This window comes from Morus notabilis, unplaced genomic scaffold, assembly GCF_000414095.1.
Source record: "Morus notabilis unplaced genomic scaffold, ASM41409v2 Scaffold137, whole genome shotgun sequence".
NCBI lineage: Eukaryota > Viridiplantae > Streptophyta > Magnoliopsida > Rosales > Moraceae > Morus > Morus notabilis.
In genome coordinates, this window is record NW_010358172.1 from 878,623 (window position 1) to 901,249 (window position 22,627).

General features: G+C 36.6%; 5 protein-coding genes across 5 annotated transcripts in view; 2 read left to right on the forward strand and 3 right to left on the reverse strand.

Annotated features, from left to right (window-relative positions):
• Nucleotides 1-47: 47 nt before the first annotated feature.
• On the reverse strand, nt 48-1,946 carry LOC21407785. The gene is made up of 6 exons (XM_010092100.2): nt 1,871-1,946; nt 1,621-1,779; nt 1,357-1,479; nt 852-1,085; nt 604-768; nt 48-491 (listed from the first exon to the last, which is right to left on the reverse strand). The coding sequence occupies exons 1-6, from the start codon at nt 1,913-1,915 to the stop codon at nt 162-164; spliced, it is 1,056 nt and encodes a 351-aa protein (XP_010090402.1). The 5' UTR covers nt 1,916-1,946; the 3' UTR covers nt 48-161.
• Nucleotides 1,947-2,768: 822 nt separating this feature from the next.
• Nucleotides 2,769-4,807, forward strand: LOC21407786 (chloroplast stem-loop binding protein of 41 kDa a, chloroplastic). Its single transcript, XM_010092101.2, has 6 exons — nt 2,769-3,320; nt 3,423-3,544; nt 3,714-3,816; nt 3,905-4,043; nt 4,161-4,438; nt 4,529-4,807. The coding sequence occupies exons 1-6, from the start codon at nt 2,919-2,921 to the stop codon at nt 4,709-4,711; spliced, it is 1,227 nt and encodes a 408-aa protein (XP_010090403.1). The 5' UTR covers nt 2,769-2,918; the 3' UTR covers nt 4,712-4,807.
• Nucleotides 4,808-4,955: 148 nt separating this feature from the next.
• Nucleotides 4,956-8,259, reverse strand: LOC112090400 (RAN GTPase-activating protein 1). Its single transcript, XM_024161599.1, has 2 exons — nt 8,006-8,259; nt 4,956-6,933 (listed from the first exon to the last, which is right to left on the reverse strand). Exon 2 carries the CDS (start codon nt 6,921-6,923, stop codon nt 5,310-5,312), a length of 1,614 nt encoding a protein of 537 aa, XP_024017367.1. The 5' UTR covers nt 6,924-6,933; nt 8,006-8,259; the 3' UTR covers nt 4,956-5,309.
• Nucleotides 8,260-13,932: 5,673 nt separating this feature from the next.
• LOC112090395 (cyclin-P3-1) lies at nt 13,933-16,332 on the forward strand. Its single transcript, XM_024161568.1, has 3 exons — nt 13,933-14,204; nt 15,130-15,540; nt 15,667-16,332. Exons 2-3 carry the CDS (start codon nt 15,137-15,139, stop codon nt 15,920-15,922), a joined length of 660 nt encoding a protein of 219 aa, XP_024017336.1. The 5' UTR covers nt 13,933-14,204; nt 15,130-15,136; the 3' UTR covers nt 15,923-16,332.
• Nucleotides 16,333-16,651: 319 nt separating this feature from the next.
• LOC21407787 (ARM REPEAT PROTEIN INTERACTING WITH ABF2) overlaps nt 16,652-22,627 on the reverse strand; it is a 9,518-nt gene continuing 3,542 nt past the window's right edge. The window contains exons 13-19 of the mRNA XM_024161569.1: nt 18,114-18,253; nt 17,964-18,027; nt 17,734-17,813; nt 17,536-17,600; nt 17,323-17,440; nt 17,100-17,224; nt 16,652-16,848 (exon numbers count right to left, since the gene is read on the reverse strand). Of these exons, the coding sequence (XP_024017337.1) occupies nt 16,740-16,848; nt 17,100-17,224; nt 17,323-17,440; nt 17,536-17,600; nt 17,734-17,813; nt 17,964-18,027; nt 18,114-18,253 (701 nt within the window). The 3' untranslated portion in view covers nt 16,652-16,739. The remainder of the gene's footprint in view (nt 16,849-17,099; nt 17,225-17,322; nt 17,441-17,535; nt 17,601-17,733; nt 17,814-17,963; nt 18,028-18,113; nt 18,254-22,627) is intronic.

Here is a 22,627-nt window from a genome sequence, read left to right on the forward strand (position 1 = left end):
TTCAAAAGATTTCAGTTTGATGAATCTCACTTGTCGATATTGATTGCGAAAGTAACTAATGGTCGGAAATTTACGGGGAAATTTATTTCCGAAATGAAACAATTTGCAAAAGGAAAAAAAAAAATCAGGCAGAATTCGAATAACTCAAAATGTCAGCAGTTTCAGTGATCGTCACACTCATTTAGAGCGTCGGAGAAGCCAAAAAAGTTGCCGGCCGGTGTTTGAAAGCATTCGGCGGCAACTTCTCCTCCCTGATCTTCATCAGTTGCGTTCCCGTCACCTTCCGGTATTGACGGCGGCGGGGAGGAGAAGTCTAAGCACATTTCCTGAATGACTTGTTCATAGGAAGCGGCAGAGAAGTCTTCTTCTTGGGAGGTCAGCTGGTGGTACTCCACAAGTTGTTTTAAGCATTGGTTTTCCCTTATCAGATTTGCATTCTCGTTTGCCAATCTTGATTTCTCAGCCAACAGTGCCTCCAATTGAAGCCTCACCTGTCCGTCCCAAACCCACAATCACAAATTTGACAAAAACATCAATAAGTTTCAGGTCCTAATCCTGAATGTCATTAGATGTGGAAGAGAAAGAACACTTGTGATTTCTTACCAAATCATCTTCCTCGGGTCTTGTCCCTTTCGAGAATCCGTCTCTAAGCCCTCTGTTCTCCTCCTCCAGGACTGAGCACCGCTCTTGCATAAAGCGTAAATCCGACTTAATCGACTTCAGTTCCCTAGCAAGTGAAGCTGCTTTTGTTGCCAATGAAACCGCAAGCTATTGAAAAGAAGGAAAAAGAAACCATTTAGCTTTTTCATTCCAGGAATGACATTGAACAGAAGAGCCGCTAAAGGACCAACATTTTTGGCTTTCTTAAGCTTCCCATCTGTTGGATCCTGCTCTTTCTCATTCTTCGAGTCATCTCCTTGATCCTCTGAGCAATGGTCGCTGTACTTTCTCTTCAATCCTTTATTGGGCTGTTCTTGATTCTGTTGTCTTCCTGAATCCTCTTCTTTACTCTCTGACTCGGATTTCTTCAAGCTGCTGTGGAATATTTCTGTTAAGGTGGGCGGTTTAGCTAGATCATTAGCTCCCTATAGATAGAGGAAAGAAAGATCTTACAAGTTCAAATAACCCATCTGGTTTGACTTCCAAATGCTCAAAAACAAAAATGAGCGTCAATACGGAATAAATATGATTGACACTTAACTATGAATATCTATATGAAACTCCATTGATTATATGTACATGTCAAAAAACAAGAACTTCAAAATATTTTACCATTTAAAACAATTTTCACACAGGAAAGTTTTCTGAAATCTAGTTAATTTTCTTGGGGAAAAAAAAAAGACCTTAAAACTCTACCTGAAGAGCCGTATCCAAATTGTTTGAAAGCTGAGAGAGTGTGTGAGCAACTGAGTCAAACCCTCTTATCAAAAGCAACGCATCTTCCTTCAATCGTTTTGCACGTCCAGAATCTCCGACATTCTACACAGAAAAGAAGTAACCAAACTCAAAAATCTCATAACCCATCGGGTCATATTTCAGCACCAGAATTTAAGACCACAAGGTCAAAGCAACTAGAAAACGGTTAATAAGCGCAGAAGCTGAAATAGGTGACCAGCTCACCAAAAGAGTGCAATCAAGACTCGGGGAAAAATTCCCGGTTGGGATTTCGGAGTTTCGATCCTCGAGAAGCGCGTCGATGCGACTTCTGAGAGTGCTCCAGAAGCGTTTGTCCGAGGAGGGACTGAACAGAGGAGACCCCATAAAGAAGCTTGCCGATTCCTACATATCCAAGAAATTGACATGTATGAGAAACTAATTTCTCATAAAGTTGGATAAATTAGAAGAAGAGAAAGATAGAGTAAAAAGAAACCTTGTAGAGATGGGTAGGCGATGGTGCCTCCGGAGAAGCTCCCATTAGAGGATGAAAGAAAGAAAGAAAGGCGTGTAACGGCTAGTTTTAAAAGAAGCTTGTGATGATTGGAGAGTTAAATAGATCCAAACTATGTAACGTTCGAAAATCTAATCTGAAAGCAGCGAATCTGGTCCACTCATTTCAAGAGCCAGATTATTAGATTACAAAAGTGACTTGATTTTTCCACGTTGAGGGACCCACTTAACCACTTATTACTTATTAGATTACTGGAGGATGTCCAACGCTGTAGTGATTAGGAATAAACCCACGAATTATTTGGGAGAGTTAGCCCTTCTCATTTCGTCAATTTTAATTTAGAATTTAAATTTTATTACAGTAAAAAAATTTAAAAAATAATCACATTTAATTTTTTTATTACAGTAAAAAATTCACATAACGTCACATTTTAACTCGAATTAACGAATTAAACGGGTCCGAATCCAAGCGTTTTAATGCAACACCCGATTGGGTAACAAATACGTGGGACTAGTTATAATATTACCCGCTTTTTTTCTTTCTTGAAAGATTGCTATTATTACTTTTTGTTTCTATTTTCAGACAACAGCCGCAGTTTCTTCAATAATACTAATAAGACCTTTTTTCTGGTAACAATCGATCAATAAATAAGTGAATAAGTAAAATTCATTACAAATATTGGCAATTGAAGAAAGTTTTAAGAGTTGTTCATAATAAGTTTGCATTTGTACTTTTGAGTTACATATATAATTTATGATCTAAAAGTGAAAAAAAATTATTATATAGAAGTGGGAAAAAAAAATGATGTGGACAATTCAGTATGTGATGTGTGTTGTGTAACCACTACTAGGCCAACGAATTTAAGAAATGACGACTGACCACTAGTTTTTATGGGTAGAATTTTATCTCCTTCTCATGGGAATACAGAGACAGAAGCTTTTCCATCATGTCTTTCTTCTCTTTTAACTTGAGCCAGAAACTGCCGGTTCTCATGCAATCAGGCACAAAAATTTGAGCAACATTAGTCAATATGGCCACTCTAGCTTCCTCATCTTCTGTGCTCTTCTCCTCTCCATCAAACACAAATTACCTTGTTCCATCCAATTCCCAGCTCTCTCCTTCTCAACGCCTCTCTCTCTCCTCGTCCTCTCATCTCTCATCTTCTCTCTCCATTTGTCCGTCTCTCTCTTTTGTCACCCTCCCCACAAGATGTTCCAGGCGGTTCGTCAACCCTGCGTGTTCCTTCAGCGTTAGGGCGAGCGCCGCAGACAAGAAACGAGTCCTCATAGTGAACACCAACAGTGGTGGCCACGCCGTGATTGGATTCTACTTCGCAAAAGAGCTACTTGGTTCTGGCCATGACGTCACCATCCTCACCGTTGGCGATGAAGGCTCGGACAAAATGAAGAAGCCGCCATTTAACAGATTCTCAGTTAATATCATATGAATCTAGGAGGCATGAAGTTTTGTGCCTTGTTTTGTGTTGATGAATTGAGCTATTTATGATGGTGAGTTTTATGTGTTTTTCTTTTAGGAAATTGTGAGTGCCGGAGGGAAGACTGTGTGGGGCGACCCAGCGGAAGTTGGGAAAGTTGTGGGAGGAGCTGAATTTGATGTGGTGTTGGATAACAATGGCAAGGATTTGGACACTGTAAGGTCTGTTTGCTTAACCAATTCTTCTGTGATGACAGACCTGCACAACCAAGAACATAATCAGTACACTTTAGAGTTGAAAAAAGCACTTCATAACTACAAATGTTGTATAGCAATGTATGTTATAGGGGAATGTATGTCACCATTCTAATATCAATATCTCCGTATTTAGGCCAGTGGTAGATTGGGCCAAGAGCTCTGGGGTAAAACACTTCTTCTTCATTAGCAGCGCCGGAATCTATAAGCCAACGGATGAGCCACCTCATGTTGAAGGGGTACTTTCTGGCCTTTTTGTGTTTTCATTGCCGTGTACAAATTAAAGGATACATTCCTCTGTTGAACTAAGAATATTGGGTTTCACAGGATGTTGTTAAAGCTGATGCTGGTCATGTTGGAGTGGAGAAGTACATCGCAGAGGTGTTCAGTTCTTGGGCAGCATTTCGTCCCCAATACATGATTGGTTCCGGAAACAACAAAGACTGCGAAGAGTGGTTCTTCGATCGTAAGTAAATTATCAATACTAGAAAAATCTGTTGAAACACAACAAGATTGCTTCAAGCCAATTATCCAAGTGCTCAAACATTATTGCACGAATTAATGTGTACCGGTATATGAACAGGAATTGTTAGGGACAGACCAGTTCCGATTCCAGGTTCCGGGTTACAACTGACCAACATATCCCATGTCAAGGACTTGTCATCTATGCTTTCTCTAGCCGTAGAGAAGCCAGAGGCCGCAAATGGCAACATTTTCAATTGTGTAAGCGACCGCACTGTGACTTTGGATGGAATTGCCAAGCTCTGTGCCCAAGCAGCTGGTCGTCCGGTCAACGTTGTCCATTATGATCCCAAAGCTGTAGGAATTGATGCAAAGAAAGCTTTTCCTTTCCGTAACATGGTAACGAAATTTCTCTGAGAGTTCTGTACTACCTCTTATAAACACCTTTTGATACTGTTGCCATAGTATAATTGTCTATTTGCTTTGCAGCATTTCTATGCAGAACCAAGAGCTGCCAAGGACATTTTGGGCTGGCAAGGTACAACAAATTTGCCAGAAGACTTGAAGGAGCGATTTGAGGAGTACGTAAAGATTGGCAGAGACAAGAAAGACATTAAATTCGAGTTAGATGACAAGATACTAGACGCGCTTAAAGTTCCGGTGGCTGCATGATTGATCAACAGAAATTATTTATTCTCTCTTGTTAGCTTCCTTGTAATAAAGAGTTCAATGCATCAAGAAAATAAAAACATTTTTGCTCCTTTTTTAGTTTCGCAAAAGAGAGATGTTTATTATTAGATCTAAAATTGAATAGTTTTGCACACAAGAATAAATCTGCACTTTTTTTCTGTAACGAAGTCGAATTCCTTATTAACTGTACCACAACTTTAGTTTAAAAAATAAAGGGAGTTTGTAGGAAAACGTATTTTATACTTTCTGCATAATGTCTGCAAAACAAACACCATTTTCCTTTGCAAGGATTTGAAGCTCATAATTTCCTAGTAACACTGGCACATCTGGGATAGGTAGCCTAAAAAATCTACTTTAGTGAACTGAACATAAGTCACTTTCTGAGTTTGGGAACATGGCTGTCAACAATTACAACTTAAAAGTCTTATTTTACAGCCAATGACGAGCATACATTAGCTGAAAACAAGATAGCTAAAACCAGCAACCAAAGATAAAAAGTACATTAGAGCCTACAACAGGACTCTGCTAAACATAAATGTTCTCGTACAAACCTTAATCTAAAATAGAATGGTTGATTACACTACTCGTCTTGCTTGATCTCTAGGCCCTTAAGTCTTGATTCCAATTCATCCTCGTTATCAGCATCCTCCTCTTCATCGTCCTCCTCTCCTTCTGGGTCATTCTCATCCAATGGCCCAAGAACATTAGGCGAATTCTTAAAGAAATCCTTTACCTCGTCGATCCCTTCATCGGATATGTAGTTACCGTTAATATTTAGCAGCTTAAACCCAGGTTTACGGGCAACAATTTGAGCCAAAAGCCTTGCTCCAGCTCTTCTAATCATATTAGTGCTCATATCAACCTCATTCAACTTGCCATGACCGTCTTCTAATGCTTTCCCAATTAAAATAGCACCTTCGTCTTTAAGCTCGTTCTCAGCCAAGTTTAACTTGGTAAGGAATTGTTTTGCAGCTATACATGTTGCCAAAGCAGAAGCTGATTTCTTTGTAATGTCATTTCCAGCTATTTCCAAAACTCCAAGTGAAGGCGCAGAATCCTTGAGAGCAATGGCAAGGGCTTCTGCACCCTCATCCTCTAAGTTGAGATAACTTAGGTAAATCTCCGTAAGATCTGAAAAGGCAAGTATAGCTTTACTTAATGCTAATCCAGCTTCTACACCAAACATATTGTCGCGTAGATCAATCTTCTTCAAATTGGTACAGTTCCCAAGTGCTTCAGCTAGGGCCACACCCCCTTCAGAGGCCACTCTTGTAGACGAGCATCGGAAATCCTCCAAAACAGGTGAACGTTTCAGCATCTCAGCAATCGCAATTGCCCCTTCATCTCCTGTCATATTATTGTGAAAATGAAGAACCCTAAGCTTCTCTGTCGATGGGACTAATTCAGAAACTGCTCTCGCAGCTTCTTCTGAGATACCATCATTCATCAAATAAAGCTCCTCCAAATTATTCTGTGATCTCAAAAGTGAACCAAATGCCCTAACACCCTTCTCACCCAAAGCATTGTTTGAAAGATTCAAATGCCTCAAAACACATCCTTCCAGGGCTGCAGAAAATATATTCATGACTTCAAGAGCTTCTGCCTCTGGCCTTCCAGCAATAAAATCTGACAGGTCCAGTTCTTTCAAATGATCTTTAATGGATAACAAGATAGGCTTGGCAACACGGGCTGCTTCTAAACCGAAGCTTCTATTGCTGAAGCATACCTTGGTATATGCACTTCCACGTTCTCTTAGTTGTTTCAAAAGCTCCTCGGCCTCCTCTTCATCAATGAAGGCTCGGCGACCACCAGATATGTCAAAGACAGCCTCTCGGGTAGCATTGACTTTTTCAGATGCTATCGTCTCTCCATCCTTCATTCTGGGGCCTCTTTTTAAAACTTCCAGCATAAGCCTACTGGATTCTTTGGCATATATTTGCACTGCTGAACCTCCATCACTGTCTGATTCCTTCTCAAAATGCTGGTTTGCAGTTGCAAAAGCAATATCCTCTATTTGCTTGGCATCCTCCTCGGCCTCTTCTTTACTGACCAGGCCATACTTTCTAGAGAAAATGGATGGAGTAATAAGATTCTTGGTCATTCTTTCTACAAGCAGTAGCCTGGTACTCTTGCTTGGAGGCCACAATTTGATTGATGTCAACCGCTGGTTGATAGTTTGTGTTGTAGAATCCATGTCAAATGAGCTGAAGAACAAAAATATACTCTTAGAAAACAGAACCATATTCCAAACAAGAGTTACGGGAGGGAAGGATGCTTGTGACCCCGGGTGCTAAAAGTCCAAGCAAGTTGTTAATAAACTTTTTTCACTATTGAGATGCACATTTCAAAAACTACAAATAAAATCAACTTGGCTCCAAACTCCAGAGCCATGGAGATTAGCATATATTTCCATATAATCAATTGGAAAACAGTATCCAGCATTATAACAGGTTGCACTAGTGAAAACAATGCAAACGACAGAATTATTACTGCATTCAATCTGCCATTAAATAAATAAATACATAAAAAAAAACACCAACCATCCAGTGTAATAACAGATTGCAGGAGCATATACAAATGCAAACAACAGAACAACCGGAGGTTATTACCACATTCAATCTGCATGTTTACTGAGATCAAATTACTTAAATTGATTATTTTTCTAAATATTTTCCAAGGCTGGATTAACATCAATCTTAAAGAGATTAATCTAATCCCAGGTTTCATCGTAGAAAAGGGTAAGAAAGAAGTCTCTAAAGATAGCAAACAATGAAACCAGTCAGAATTTGCACGGAAAATTCTGGAACCTTCCAAACAGCACGGATGGTGAGTAAGGATATAAAAGTACAAGGATTAACAGATCCGACGTTCATAGGATAGGGGAGATAACCAATTTCTTGTCGTAATAATATTTACAGCTTTCAACTTTCAATTTCATAAATTTGTAAAATCAATTAACAGATCCACATTTATAGCACCGAGAACACAACTTAAACCAAATCAAAATCACATAGATCAAGAAAAAAAAATTCCGCTATAAGTTACCATAGAACCAACTAATAATACCATAGCATATAAAAATTTCTCCTGAAATTCCCTAAACCGACATAAATGATAATTTCGAAATCCCATAAGAACCGATTCAGTGATTCTCCTATTCTAAAAAAAAAGGAATAAAATCAGTTATTTTCCTACATTTAACGGAAACCGTTGGGTGGATTATTTTCTGAAAAGGAAGGAAAAAAAATTATAAAAATATATTTATTTATTTAGTACCTGAAGTGAAACGAGAGATCTGATACGTACTGAAACCCTAGAGTTTCGCCGGAAATCCCTGAAAATCGAAGAGTGGGGAATCTGATTAGAGAGGGGAAAGAAACTTCAGTCTCAAATTTTCCCGGAAAACAAAATAATTTTCTAGGAATTTGAAGGGTGCTTTATTGTGTGCGGCGCGGAGCAATCATGAGAATGGTGATAACAAAAATCAAAATGAAAGCTTTTAGTTAGGCAGTGCGTGCGGGTATTGGAGGGAAATTATTGAACTTTTCATAAAAATCAAAAAATTGGGAGCCAAGCGTGGATATTACGTTTGCCCCTTTTCTCGAAATGACTAGAATGCCCCTGCCCTTTTCGACTCTCGGCTCTGTACATATGTTGGCCCATGAGCCCAATCATTGGGCTTCAGTAACACCTTGTTTGGACTCCACTTCTTTTTTCGAAACAAGAGTTAATTATTATGTAAGAGTTGAAAAAATGAATATTTACGAGTTGTGATATTTGCATACAAATCTATAAAATAACCCCTATAATAACATTTCTATCTTTTGCTAACTACCCATATAAAAAGAGTATATTTGAAATAATATTATCTCAATAAATATAAAATAGACAAATTAACAATATTGTTAAATAAAATTATAACCATGTAGTATAGAAGTGATCGTCTTCTATAAATACTTCTTCTAGGAATCCAAATTAGAGGATGTAATTGAAACAAAAAAATAATATAAAATCGAGTAAATAACTGTGAAGAAAAATGTTAGTTAATAGAAGGTGTGTCCTAGAGTCTGGGTCTCACATTTTATTAGTGATGGACATAACACTGATAGTGCCCTTGATATTTTTTTAAAAAATATTAGAGCTTTTTCTAATATTCTACAGTAATTCCCTAATATCGTGTCTTTTTTAGCGTTTCAACTCATCAATATATGAAAAATTATTACATTATTTATTAATTTATATGGACAAATTATCTTAATTATATTAACTATTTATTAGATGTGGTGGCTTTACTTTAAGATCTTCTACATTTACCAAAAAAAAAAAAAAAAAAAAAAGGAAATATCCCTTATCATAAAAAAGGTAATACAACTCTTAACCTTTTTGAGTTAATTGGGAGGGAAAGAAATCCTTTGCATAAATTGATAATTTAACAACATATTGGGACAACATGATGTTAATTTTGACACTCTTCTTGGGTGGGTGGTGGTTTTCTTTTTTTCTTTTTGTTTTTATTTATTTTGACAAGGAATTTCACACGGCCGATTCGTTTGGTGTTGATTGCTTTTGGTTACTCTAACCAGTTATCAACGCAAAGTTTCAAACCTATATTGATGTTATATATGAAGAGGAAATATAAATTTTGCATGTTTTAATTTCCTTTTCTTGGCGCTTCGAATATGATTCTCCTTCTTATTTCATGCTAAATGTATATATATACATCTATATGATATCTGCCTCTGTATATATATAATTTTAAAAGCACCTATGTCTACAGAAGGAATTTTGTGTGTTTTAGTGTTAAGAACTGATTAAATATAATCCTCTGTAACACAAAACAAGCTCCTTCCTGGCTCCTGCAGTTGGGTTCTTGCTTGAACCGACACTTTGTCCAGCTGTCATCTTATATGTATGGTATGGTTACTCTGTTCTGTGTTATTATATTATACATATATAAGCAAGCAATAATATGGACAGGAAAGCAATTGTATTCTAAAACATATTCAGGCTCAGTTGTCTCCTTCTAAACCAAACTAATTAATTTAATAGTCATCAGCCAGCTACTCATGTAATTTTTAATTTTTTTGTTAATTATTCGTTGGATTTGGCCACATTAGCAGGCTTAATTTATAGCTTTATCAGTACTCTCTTAATTTCTTGCATGCAGCCACGACTTGAAGACAAGACGACTCTGATCGATTAGATCGCAAGCCATTGGGGAAAAAAAAAATCATGAAGTATTGAGACAATTAGACTATATAGAACTTTATATGGTACAAATTACAATATTTTTATTAATTAAGTTGTTTAATAGGGATGTATACCAAAGAGTATTGATGAAGCAATGGAAACTTCCTGTTTAAAAAAAAAAATAGAAGTCCAGGATAGGATATGAAAAAATACACCATCGAATAAGTTGAATTGTGTTTTTTTTTTTTTTATATAATTAAAAAAGGAGATCATGTGGTGCATTTCACACCCCATCGCCTTTGACTTTAGGCAATTTTAGAGACCACTAAAGAGTTGTAAGGGTCTGAATTAGACTCTTTTTGTCCATCACACCAGTGTTTTTTTTGTGTCACGAGACCCACTTAATTTCTTAAAGATTTCCTAAAGAGTCGAGTATTTCTTGCGGCTGTAAAGAGGAGTCTTAACAAAAATTTTCTTCCCAGTGCACCACAACAATCGGTGGTAAGTTGAATTGTGATTTAAACCTAAAAAAACGAACCGAGGGAGAATATGAAAACTTGGAAAGAGCATGCACATCATGCGTGACATGGTTCCCTAAGCGGAGGGCACGGTGTAAAGGGAAAGCAGGATGTGTATATATACTTTGCCTTGGGTTGCTCTCCCGTGAAGCGTGCTGCTGCCATCTGAGTCACTTGCAACTACATTTCCTTTTATACAAGGACCTGTTTAGCAGCACAAATTTCGACCATTATTATTGGCTTGCTTGGAGGGACAAAGCAGTGGAGCTTTGTTTGACCTGACACCATAAAAGTCGGCATCATTTCGGTTGGATAACGTTGACAATTGGTCTCAACTGCTGTGCATAAAATTAGAATCAACCCAAGGGACCATGATTTGAAAGACCTTTTTCACTCATGAGTCATATGGTTTAATTTTATAACCATCATTTGGTGAAATAGATCATTGAAGTTGTTGACCCCAAACCCTCCACTAACTGCTTAGATAAGATGACACAATATATATATATATATATATATACATATATATAAAGCTCATACTGTCTGTGAGATCAGGATACATAATAGAAGTATCTATTGAGTTCTCTTTTAGATTTTTAGAATAGGGATTTACAATTTTTGTTCTTTTATATGCAGAAGCAGAACATATATTATTATATTTACAGTTATTTAGACCTCGTTCGTTTCACCGATTTGAATTTAGAATTCGAGTTTTACTACAGTAAAAAACTCTCAGAAATAATCACATTTAATTTTTTTATTACAGTAAAAAATTTTCACATAAAATCACATTTCAACTCAAATCAGCGAACTAAATGGACCCTTAAATAATGATGATGTTATTTTCTGGAGGTTTTTAAGACCGTATGTGCTGTGTTAAGTCGATTACGTTGAAACCTAACATATTGTAATTTTATAGAAGTAAAATAATAGATAGAAAAAGCAGAGAACATGTGAAAAAAGGAAGTTGGTGTGGTCCAATCAGCTGTAGGTTAGAAAGCAAACTAGTCACCAGTCACTAAAAAAACTAGAAAATATGCAATCACAAGGCATTTGGACTTAGATTAACAAATATATGAACAATTAAGTCCACATCTTCACGTCTTTTCCTTTATCAAATTATGCTTCTCAATCATTGTTTTTACTCGTGTGAACTGTGACTCAATAACTCTTAACTTATCTTTCGGCCTAATTTGGACCTTCTTCAAATCAAAATTTAAGTTTTTTTTACTATAGTGCTCTCTCTCTTAAAAATTGATCAAAGAGAAAATTATAAAATTTATCTTAAAAATGTATAAGTCTAATTTTTATCTTTTATTTTTAATTAAAATTCTTTTATCAGTATAATTATTTGATTAAAAATATTATTATTCAACACTATGAAGTAAAAATTTTAATTCATGCACTTTCAAAATGTATTTATTTCCTTTTCTCAATCAAATTTAATTTTTTTTAACTATAATATCCTTTCACATAAAAATTTGCTTTACTATAATATTCTTTCGCATAAAAAAATTTGACTTGTGAGTTGATGTTTTACTACATAAACTATGACAATATATCTAATCGGAAATTTTACGAGAGTTATTGATAGTCGTAGGAAAAAAAAAACAACTAAAATTAAAGTTCAGAAATATTTTGTAATAAGGCCTAATTTTAGGTGACTAACTTGTCCTATGACAAATATGTAGTAAAACATATAAATGGAATTAAAATATGTAAAATTATAATCACATAGCAGTGATGTGGCCACCACATGTGCGTAATATATGTCCACTCACCAGGTCTATTTATTATGGTGTTAGGTACTTATGGCGTGTTTGGCTGGGCGGAAAATAATGGAATAAAATAAAATGAAATTCTACTTTGATGTTTTGTTAGATTTATAATAAATGAATAATGATTCAAAAAGAATGGACACTCATCTATTTTGGGTGAATCATCATTCTTTACTCATATAAAAGGAAAGGTCATTCTAAATTCTTTTTTTTATTTTTTTTCATAATTACCCTTCAATATTATAATATAATTAAAATATATTATATAGTAGTTATATCTTATAATATAATATAATATATAATTATGATATATAATATAACAATATTATTAAAATTGTTAATATAATTATAATATTATAATTATATTAACAATTTTAATAATATTGTTATATTATATATCATAATTATATAATAATAATTTTATTATATTATATGACATTTTATATATTATAATATTATAATTATATTAACAATTTTAATAATATTGTTATATTATATATCATAATTATATAATAATAATTTTATTATATTATATGACATTTTATATATTATAATATTATAATTATATTAACAATTTTAATAATATTGTTATATTATATATCATAATTATATAATAATAATTTTATTATATTATATGACATTTTATATATTATAATATTATAATTATATTAACAATTTTAATAATATTGTTATATTATATATCATAATTATATAATAATAATTTTATTATATTATATGACATTTTATATATTATAATATTATAATTATATTAACAATTTTAATAATATTGTTATATTATATATCATAATTATATAATAATAATTTTATTATATTATATGACATTTTATATATTATATTGATAGATAAAATATTAGTGTTATATATAGCATAAGGGTAAGTTTGTCAACATGAAAATATTCATGTTTCATTTTAGAGAATTCTTAAAATTACAACCAAATAAATGAATCAACTTTCTTTTCTATTCAATTCCCATTACCATTCTCATTTCCATTCTCATTACCATTCCCCGGTTATAACCAAACGCACCCTTAATGTAATGTGTAGAAGAAAAAAAAAGAGTTAAAACTTTTTCCCAAAATCAGAAAATAAGATTTGCACAAGATGAACAGTTCATTTATAATGGAATAAAAAAATATGTAAAATTAAAGACTTTCTCTACGGTCTCTTATTGTTTAAACGTTAGATTTATATCAAAATTTATTTATACCATATATTTGTTTAATTTAATATAATTTTAATAAGATTTAACCGTTCATTTCACCGATTCGAGTTTTGTTACAGTAAAAAATTATCAGAAACAGTCACATCTAACTTTTTGCTACAGTAAAAATTTTTCACATAAAATCACATCTCAATTCAAATTAAAAATTTGAATCAACAAACTAAACGAACACATACCATCGATAAAGCACACTGTCAGAAAAACTACCGTAAAATTATAATTTCAGAAAGTGAACTATCCCTGACTTCACGGTAGTGAAATGGTATCCAATATCCATGACACCCAATTCTTAAAGTGTATTATGCAAATAAGATTTAGAATTCTTTTTTGAGAAAGATAATTTAGAAATATCAGTAGAATACTATTTGAGTGGGGAAAAAAGAGAGAGAGAGAAATATAGTAGAATAAGATCCCAACCACATATAAAATAATGGGCGCAATCCACTACCGACACTATCTTTTATATGACGTTTTTTTAGACAGAGGCCGAGAGAGACGGTGTATCTGTGAGCGTCAATGTGAACCAGAAGAGAGAGAGAGAGAGAATTTAATAAATGAACTCTCTTTCTGTGGCAAAAGTATTTTCAGAGACAAAGAAACAAAAATGCCCCAAGTCCCTTGGATAAGGATTAGAAGGTGATAAATATATATGTGTTCAGTGATTCTTCTTCGCGCCTTACGCTTATTGTTGTGCTGAAGAAACTTCCAAGTGCAGGGAAATAGAGAGATTTCGTAAAAGAATCTCTGTAAGTTCTACATTTCTCTTTAGAGCCTTCTTGTTGGGTCTTATGCTTTGTCATTTGGAGTTGAACTCAGATCTTGTGTTATGTACTTGTAATTGAATGAAAAAATGTGTCTTTTCCATTTTGTTGGTGGGATTAGATATGGGTTCTGTTTATTTTTGTTGTATTTCTTGGTTTACTCTTCTGGGCTTGTCTTAAAGTTACGATTTAGTACCCAAATCGGATGTAATTCGTTGGCAGGACTTTGATCTGAGAGCATTTTCTGGAAACTTTGGGTGGGCTTTGCTCATTTGGCACATTAGTAATTAACAGTGTCAATTTCATCTAGTTGGACAGCTTAATTGGCCACATATTTATCAGCAAATTTACTATTTATTTCCATATTTAGGGGGAAAAAATTAGTAGGTTCACAGGAGAGTAAAATGAGAAGTCAGAACTCCAGTAGTAGAAAGAGAGAAGGCTGGATCTAGAACCAAGCATAATAGTAAAGCAGGGTGTCATTTGCAATTTTGGGTCAACAATTTGTTGATCTTCTTGAGAAGCTTCCTTTCTGCAAATTTGGTTGATATAAAATGAGTTGAAAATTAGTTTCTAAATGTTGGTCCGTTTTGTTAGTATCCCTGCTTGAGAAGAGTGGAGTACTTGTACTTTTTTGGTCATTCTAATTTCCCAACCTTGGAAATCAATTTGATAAGGCTGGAATTTGTTCAGGAATTAAGCTTCAGGAATGGGATTTAATTAACAAAATAATATATTTTTGACGAAAATTGTATATGATGATGTTTATTTCTTTGTGGGGAAATGTAGTTTTCTTCTACCGCATACCACTCCAAGTTGGTGAGCACTTCAAGTCTTTATATAAGATGCTGTGATATGTAGTCTTTGACAACGTATATTATGTATCTAACGTCAATGCTTGAATTTGCAGATTCAATATGGGAAGTTTGGCAGTTGAAACCGATAATATTGTCTGCTCAGATGTTTACCTTTCTTTGGGGCTTAAAGAATTAGGGAAAGGAGTTATGAAAATTCCCCGGGTTCTGTCACTTCTCTCTTCACTTCTTGAGAAATCCGTTCAAAGGAATGAGATGCAATTGGAGGCAACACAGGTCAAAGATGTCCTCACCATTTTTCATGGTTTAAGAGCACCAAGTTTGAGCATTAGGCAATACGTCGATCGCATATTCAAGTACTCGGGCTGCAGCCCGTCCTGCTTTGTTGTTGCAAACATCTACGTTGACAGATTTCTCCAGAGCACAGACATTCAGCTAACTTCACTTAACGTTCACCGGCTTCTTATAACGAGTGTCATGCTAGCAGTGAAATTTATGGACGATGCGTAAGTAATAAAACTCCAAAGACAAGAGAGACAGCTCGTAATTTCATGGCGTTGTGTGCTTTTTGGCATCATACCTTATCTTTTCAGAGTTGATTTATGATGCCATTTTATAAATGGTTCTTGCAGATTCTTTAACAATGCTTACTATGCTAAAGTGGGAGGAGTTAGCACGGCAGAACTTAACAAGTTGGAGATGAAGTTTTTGTTCACGATTGATTTCAGGCTTCAAGTGAGTATAGACACATTTGGGAGGTACTGTTCGCACTTAGATAAAGAAGCTTCGGAAGGACTACAGATTGAAAGGCCAATCCAAGCTTGTGGAATTAAAGAGAATTGGTCAAACAAAGATGACTCAACTTGTGCTCCAACAATTGCAAGATAAAGAACATGCAATAACATTTCAATGTGCTGTTATCACGCCCATCTTAGATATGCAATTTGATTGTTTCGACTGTGTGCGGAGTTGGCACTTCAATGGAAAGTCATTGTAGGGGCAGCCTTCGGGTTTGCCATATTCATTCTGAGATTTTTTTTTTTCAAAAAAAAAAAAAAAAAAAAAGCATATTGTATTCCTGACGGAACAGTCGCAGTTGAAGCAACTTTGCCGCCGAAAATCTCCATTTCTGAGAGCTGAAGATCTCCAGCCGAGTTGATACAAGTATAATGTAGAATGAAAAACTAGCATATAAAAGGTGTTCCATTCCATTGTGATAATATGTCATTTCTCATGGCTCGGCGGTGGATAAGATAACCATGTTATTCTTAAGTTCTTTAAAATGTTTTAAAGTTTCACGATTCCTCTTCTTTTAACGTTATTATTATTATTATTATTTTCACGAGACACTTCCATTAAAAGCATTGTTTGCCGGAACACTTTAGACTAAACGACATCAAAATGACATGTTATTAACGACGACATCAAACCTTTGATGGAAAACGAGATGTCGTCTAAGTTCAGTTTATTGGCAAAAGCCAAAAGGCAAAACATTCTTAACCTCAAAAGGAGAAACCCATGCCTAGGGCCTTACCGACATGAAATGAAAGGTTCAAGGACCATTTTATTCCGAACGACCCAGATTCCAGATAGTAAAATATAAAAGAATTGCTTGGAAACTATAAAAGAATTGCTCATCAATTACACACTAGTGTACAAGTATATGTACATTTCGCCTTCTATACTAATAGTTAAGATCAAAACTCTAGCTAGTCATCTGTTCTTGGCACGGTTCGTGTTGGACAGGCTTTGTGAGTGCGTTAGTCAAGGATCTTCGTATCTCCGGTATGATGTGTTTAACCAAACGAACATACCTGTAAATTTTCATTAAAAACATTATACATTTTCAACCTTTGATTGACATTAATAGCCATAACAAGACACATCAAAAGTCAGATTCGAGTAATCAAATTGTGTCCCCTTTTAAGCTCCAATTCCAAAAACTCAAAAGTCAAAAAAGGAACGTTTAAAAGCATAGGTGTTATTATTTTAAAATAAATAAATAAAAAAGACATGTCATCTAGAAAATGAGGAAGCTAAAGCAAGCTGAAGATGCAATACGTACCATGGCCTGATGCAAAGCTTGTCAAATTGGTCCAATATGAACAGAATGCAAGCTTCTCTTAGCGACATAGCGTTGAAAGCCTCTGATAACTCGTACATGAGGGAAACATTTTCTACAGAAATATCCTTGAAGAAACAAAATTAGAAGTCATCAGTAACGACTAGTAAAATGGTTGACTAAGGTGGGTTGGGATCATGAGATGAATCAAATTAAGAAAGCCCACCTGAGCAATGGTATACTCGCAAATACGCTTAAGACCCTCCAAAAAATACTGATCTGCAGCTCGGAGTACATCTTGAGCACTATCTAAATCGACTCTTACGGATCCTGTGTATATGAATCTAGAGGCACAAACGAAAAGAAAGTACAACATTTAAACAAAATACAAACAGGAGTCCATTACTTAACATTAATCGGAAGGAAAATAAGCTCGTACCTCATCATCAATTCGAAAACATCCCATTTTATGTTTGGGATCTCTACGTCTTTAGCATTCCTTTCCTGCAAAACAGTTTCACCCACACGTGTGTGGAAGCGCATCAAACATCTATATAAGAACAAATCTTAGAACCCATGGGTCCCAAGCTAAGTAGTAGATAAAATAACAAAGCGTTGGGGATAAACTAGCGCTTACCCTATAACCACCATCAAACATTGCACGGAATGCATCAGAAGAAGCAAGCAGACAGATTCTGTGAGCGTAAAACCGTTTACCTAAGAAATGAAAGAAAATTATTTATGCACCGGGAGTACATTCAGCAAACTTTACAATATATTAGCTGCATCAAAATGCAAGAATATTATCATTGCTTCTTTCGTTTCTCAGAAAACCAAGGGCAAAATGCTAAGGCCATTACATCCTACCTTCAACTAAGAATGTGACGTCAGAAAGGGTGGGGTTGTTTACATATTGCTCACCCAAGTACACCTGAATAATGGGAACATGTCAGTGATGAGAATACATTTGAAATAAGAGAATCATTTTATTAACTAATTAGACATCTGAAAGAAAACCTGCGGAGTTGGTGAGGGTGGAGCTGCATTCACGAGGGTAAGAGAAGAAGCTTTTGTAGCCAACTCGTGCAAGGCCAAAGAACCATCTCGTTGTTGCTTCAGGTTCGTAGATTCTAGAAGCTGTAATAGCAGGTCTAAACCTGAAGAACAGAAGAAAAGAGTATTAAAAAAGGATGGGAAAAAGAAAGCTCTAAGAACTCGTACACCCTTTGTGGTGGAACGACAACACGATTTTGTTTCTTTTTTAAATATAGATAACTAGCTATGTGACTAAGCTAATTCAACCCGATATTTTCTGGATTTGCTTGGTTGAATGTTAAGACGGACTGTAGAACTACCCAAGATATTGCATAATTGAGTAAGACTTCCAAACTGGCAACAAGATTGCTTTCTCGATGTAGCTTAATTAACACAATTAAGAGACTGAATATGTGCTTACAAATTCAATTTGACTCAAAAACTAATTTATAAGTATCAAATCACCATGTCAACCATGACGCAAGAAAGAGGGTATCAAAACTGAAGTTTGGAATAATCTGAATTTCCTCTCATTAATTGAATGGACCGGAAGGGTATTTATACAAAGGCAAAAGATAAGATCTTATCCTAAGAGACCTCCTAGATATTAGGAACTACTTTACACATTTATAGGGATTAGCTTACAATAGATCCTTAGCTATTATCCCACGATTCTAGGAGCCTATCACTTATCTAATACTCGGCTAGTTTGAATTTCAACACTCCCCCTCAAACTAGGCGGTATATACTCATTAGACCTAGCTTAGAGCTCAGTTCCGTGAAGTTGGGCCTGAAGAGGGACTTTGTAAGAATGTCTGCAACTTGATGTTGTGATGGAACATGACTCAGTGATATGATATTGCCTTCTATTTTCTCACTGATGAAGTGTCTGTCAATCTCCACGTGTTTCATCCTGTCATGGTGGACGGGATTCTTGGCAATTGCTATGGCTGATTGGTTATCACACATCATCTGGATTGGTCCTGAGATGGCAATTTTGAGTTCATCCAGTAGTCGTTTTAGCCATATTCCCTCGCAAATGCCCTGGGCTAAAGCCCTAAACTCTGCCTCGGCACTGCTGCGGGCTACCACTGGCTGCTTCTTGCTGCGCCATGTGACCAAATTTCCCCAGACGTAGGAGCAATACCCTGAAGTGGACTTTCGGTCGCTTGGAGACCCTGCCCAATCTGCATCTGTGTAGATTTCTAAGAGCCGATTGGCTGTCTTCTGGAATAATAGTCCCTTCCCTGGATCCCTTTTAAGGAACCTGAGAATGCGAGTTACTGCCTCCATATGATCTTCGGATGGATTGTTTAGGAATTGACTAACACGGCTTACGGCAAAGCTTATGTCCGGGCGTGTGTGAGTGAGGTAGATTAGTCTTCCTACCAAGCGTTGATACTGCCCTGTATCCACTGATTTTTCTTCAGTCCGAGGTTTTAATTTCGTGTTGGGATCCATGGGGGTTTCAGCTGGTCGGCATCCACTCATGCCGGTTTCTTGTAGTAGATCTAGCACATACTTGCGTTGAGAGACTGAAATCCCTTTGCTTGATCTTGCTACCTCCATTCCCAGGAAATATCTTAGGAGTCCCAAGTCCTTGATTTCAAATTCTTTGGAAAGGAGGGCCTTGAGTCTCCGTATTTCTTCTTCATGATTCCCTGTGAGTACTATGTCATCGACATACACGATTAGGATTATTACCTTGTTGCCGGTATAGTGTTTGATGAACAATGTGTGGTCGGCCTGAGATTGAGTGTAGCCATCAAGTTTTAGTACTTTTGTGAATCTGTCGAACCATGCTCGGGGCGATTGTTTAAGCCCATACAGTGACTTTCTGAGCTTGCATACCTTTCCCTTTGTGTGATCATCCTCGAACCCGGGAGGGATATCCATATACACTTCTTCTACTAGATCTCCATTCAGGAATGCGTTTTTCACATCTAATTGGAGCAGTGGCCAATCTTGGTTTACGGCAATAGATAGTAGAACACGTACTGTATTGAATTTGGCTACAGGTGCAAATGTCTCCTGATAGTCAATTCCGTATGACTGTGTGAATCCTTTTGCCACTAATCGTGCCTTGAATCTGTCTATTCTTCCGTCTGCCTTTTGTTTGACTGAAAAAATCCATTTGCATCCAACCGTATGCTTTCCCGGCGGTAAAGGTGTTAGACTCCATGTTCCATTCTTTTCAAGTGCACTGTACTCTTCCAAGGTTGCCGCTCGCCATTCCGGGACTTGTAGGGCTTCTTGAACTGTTGTTGGGATCTGAATTTTGTCGAGAGCTGTCACAAATGCCCTGAACTTTTGGGACAGGTTTGCATAGGTCAGGTGATTACAGATGGGATGCTTAGTGCATGACCGGACTCCTTTTCTCTGAGCAATGGGCAGCTCTAAGTCTGAGTGTTGTTCCGCGGGCTTCTCTGTATATTCACCGTCAATTTGCATACTAAGATCCACTTTACCTTGTGTTGTCTCAGAATTTCTTGAACTCGGGATTGGGTCATGATGTTGCTGACCTTGTTCAGGCAAGTGCTTTCTTCGGATAAATACTTTTATGGCATCATTAGGAAGAGTGAGATGATTGGGATATGGAATTGAATTGGCTGAAGATGGACTTGGTGGAGGAGACATGTTTGGCCGAGGAGGAGGTGGACTTGGCCGAGAGCTTTCTGGACTTGATGAGGATATGTTCGGATCAGGTAGGCCAGAGAGAGTAGGAGAAAGTGAGCCATAGTCAATGAGGGAAGTCCAGTCCCAATTTTGTGGTTCATGTGTGCTAATCTCCCCCTGAAGCTCGAAATTGGAGAAGTAAGGTTTGTTTTCAAAGAAGGTGATGTCCATCGTATGATAGAATTTGTTTGTGGTAGGTGAAAAACATTTGTATCCCTTTTTGTTTGATGAATACCCCATGAAGATGCACTTGAGTGCTCTTTCATCAAGTTTACTACGATTATGAGAATGAATATGAATGAATGCAGTGCATCCGAAAATTTTGAGGGGAACTTGTGTGATCAAATGTGATTTTGGGTAGCACTTTAGGAGAGTTTCCAATGGGGTTTTGAATGTGAGTATACGTGAGGGCATCCTATTTATGAGATAGGTGGCAGTGAGGACTGCTTCACCCCAGAATTTTTTGGGAACATTGGATTGAAATAGTAGGGATCGGGCCACCTCTAGGATATGTCGATTTTTGCGTTCAGCCACCCCATTTTGTTGTGGGGTATCTACGCAGAAACTTTGATGAACAATGCCATAGGATGTGAGGTAGGGACCAAGGATGGAATTGAAGAAATCCCGGGCATTATCTGTTTTGAAGATTTGGATGTTTGTTTGAAATTGTGTTTGGATCATCTTATGGAAGTTTTTGAATATTTGGCTGGTTTCTGACTTGTCTTTCATGAGGAATGTCCAACTTATACGGGTATGATCATCTATTAATAGTAGAAACCATCTTGCTCCGGTGATATTTGGAATTTTGTTTGGCCCCCAAATATCACCGTGGATGAGGGAGAATGGATGAGTTGGTTTGTATGGACGGGGTGAGTAAGTGCTTCGGGTGTGTTTAGATAACTGGCAAATATCACATTGAAGAAACTTGGGATTTTTATTGATGAATAATGATGGAAACAAGTGTTTCAAGTACATGAAATTTGGATGACCTAACCTATAGTGCCACATTAAGATTGCACTATCTTTATTTGTGTGACTCATGGACTCTAGACTATTGGCAGACCAACATTGTGGGCTGACATCTGTTTTATTGGCCTGGGAGCAAACTGAGGTGGTGGCTGAGTTGAGAAGGTACAAGCCTGCACATAGGTCAGCACTGCCAATCATCTTCCCCGAACTCAAGTCCTGAAAAACACAAGATTTAGCAAAAAACTTAGTCTCGCAGTTGAGTTCATTAGTCAATTTGCTCACAGAGATTAGGTTACAGTCTAAGTCAGGAACAAACAAAACTGAGTTGATGGTAAGAGTCTTTGAAAGCTTTATGGTTCCTGTTCCAGCCACTTGTGAACGTGTACCATTGGCTATTCGGACTGTTTGATAGTCCTGACATGGAATATAACTTGTAAATAGCATTCTATCACCTGTCATGTGATCGGAGGCTCCTGAGTCGACTATCCACGGTGACGGTGACTTGGCTACATGGAGTGCGAGATTCCTTGTGCCCTGTGATGACCCTTCTGCCGAGATTTGTGCCTGGTTGATCAGCTGTTGCAGTGTTTCCAGTTGGTCTTTAGTGAAGGGAACCTGGCTTTGAGACCTTGCGGATTCTGCTGTGGCAATATTTCCACGGCTGTCACGATCTCCAGAGTTACGACTTGGCTTCCAATCGGAGGGTTTTCCGTGTAGCTTCCAACATGTTTCTTTCGTGTGGCCTGGCTTCTTGCAGTGGTCACACCAAGGGCGTCCTCGACGAGAGTTCTGTGGTATCCCGCGAATAGCAAGAGCGGCTGGCTCTAACGAAGACTGATTCTCTCGGGTTG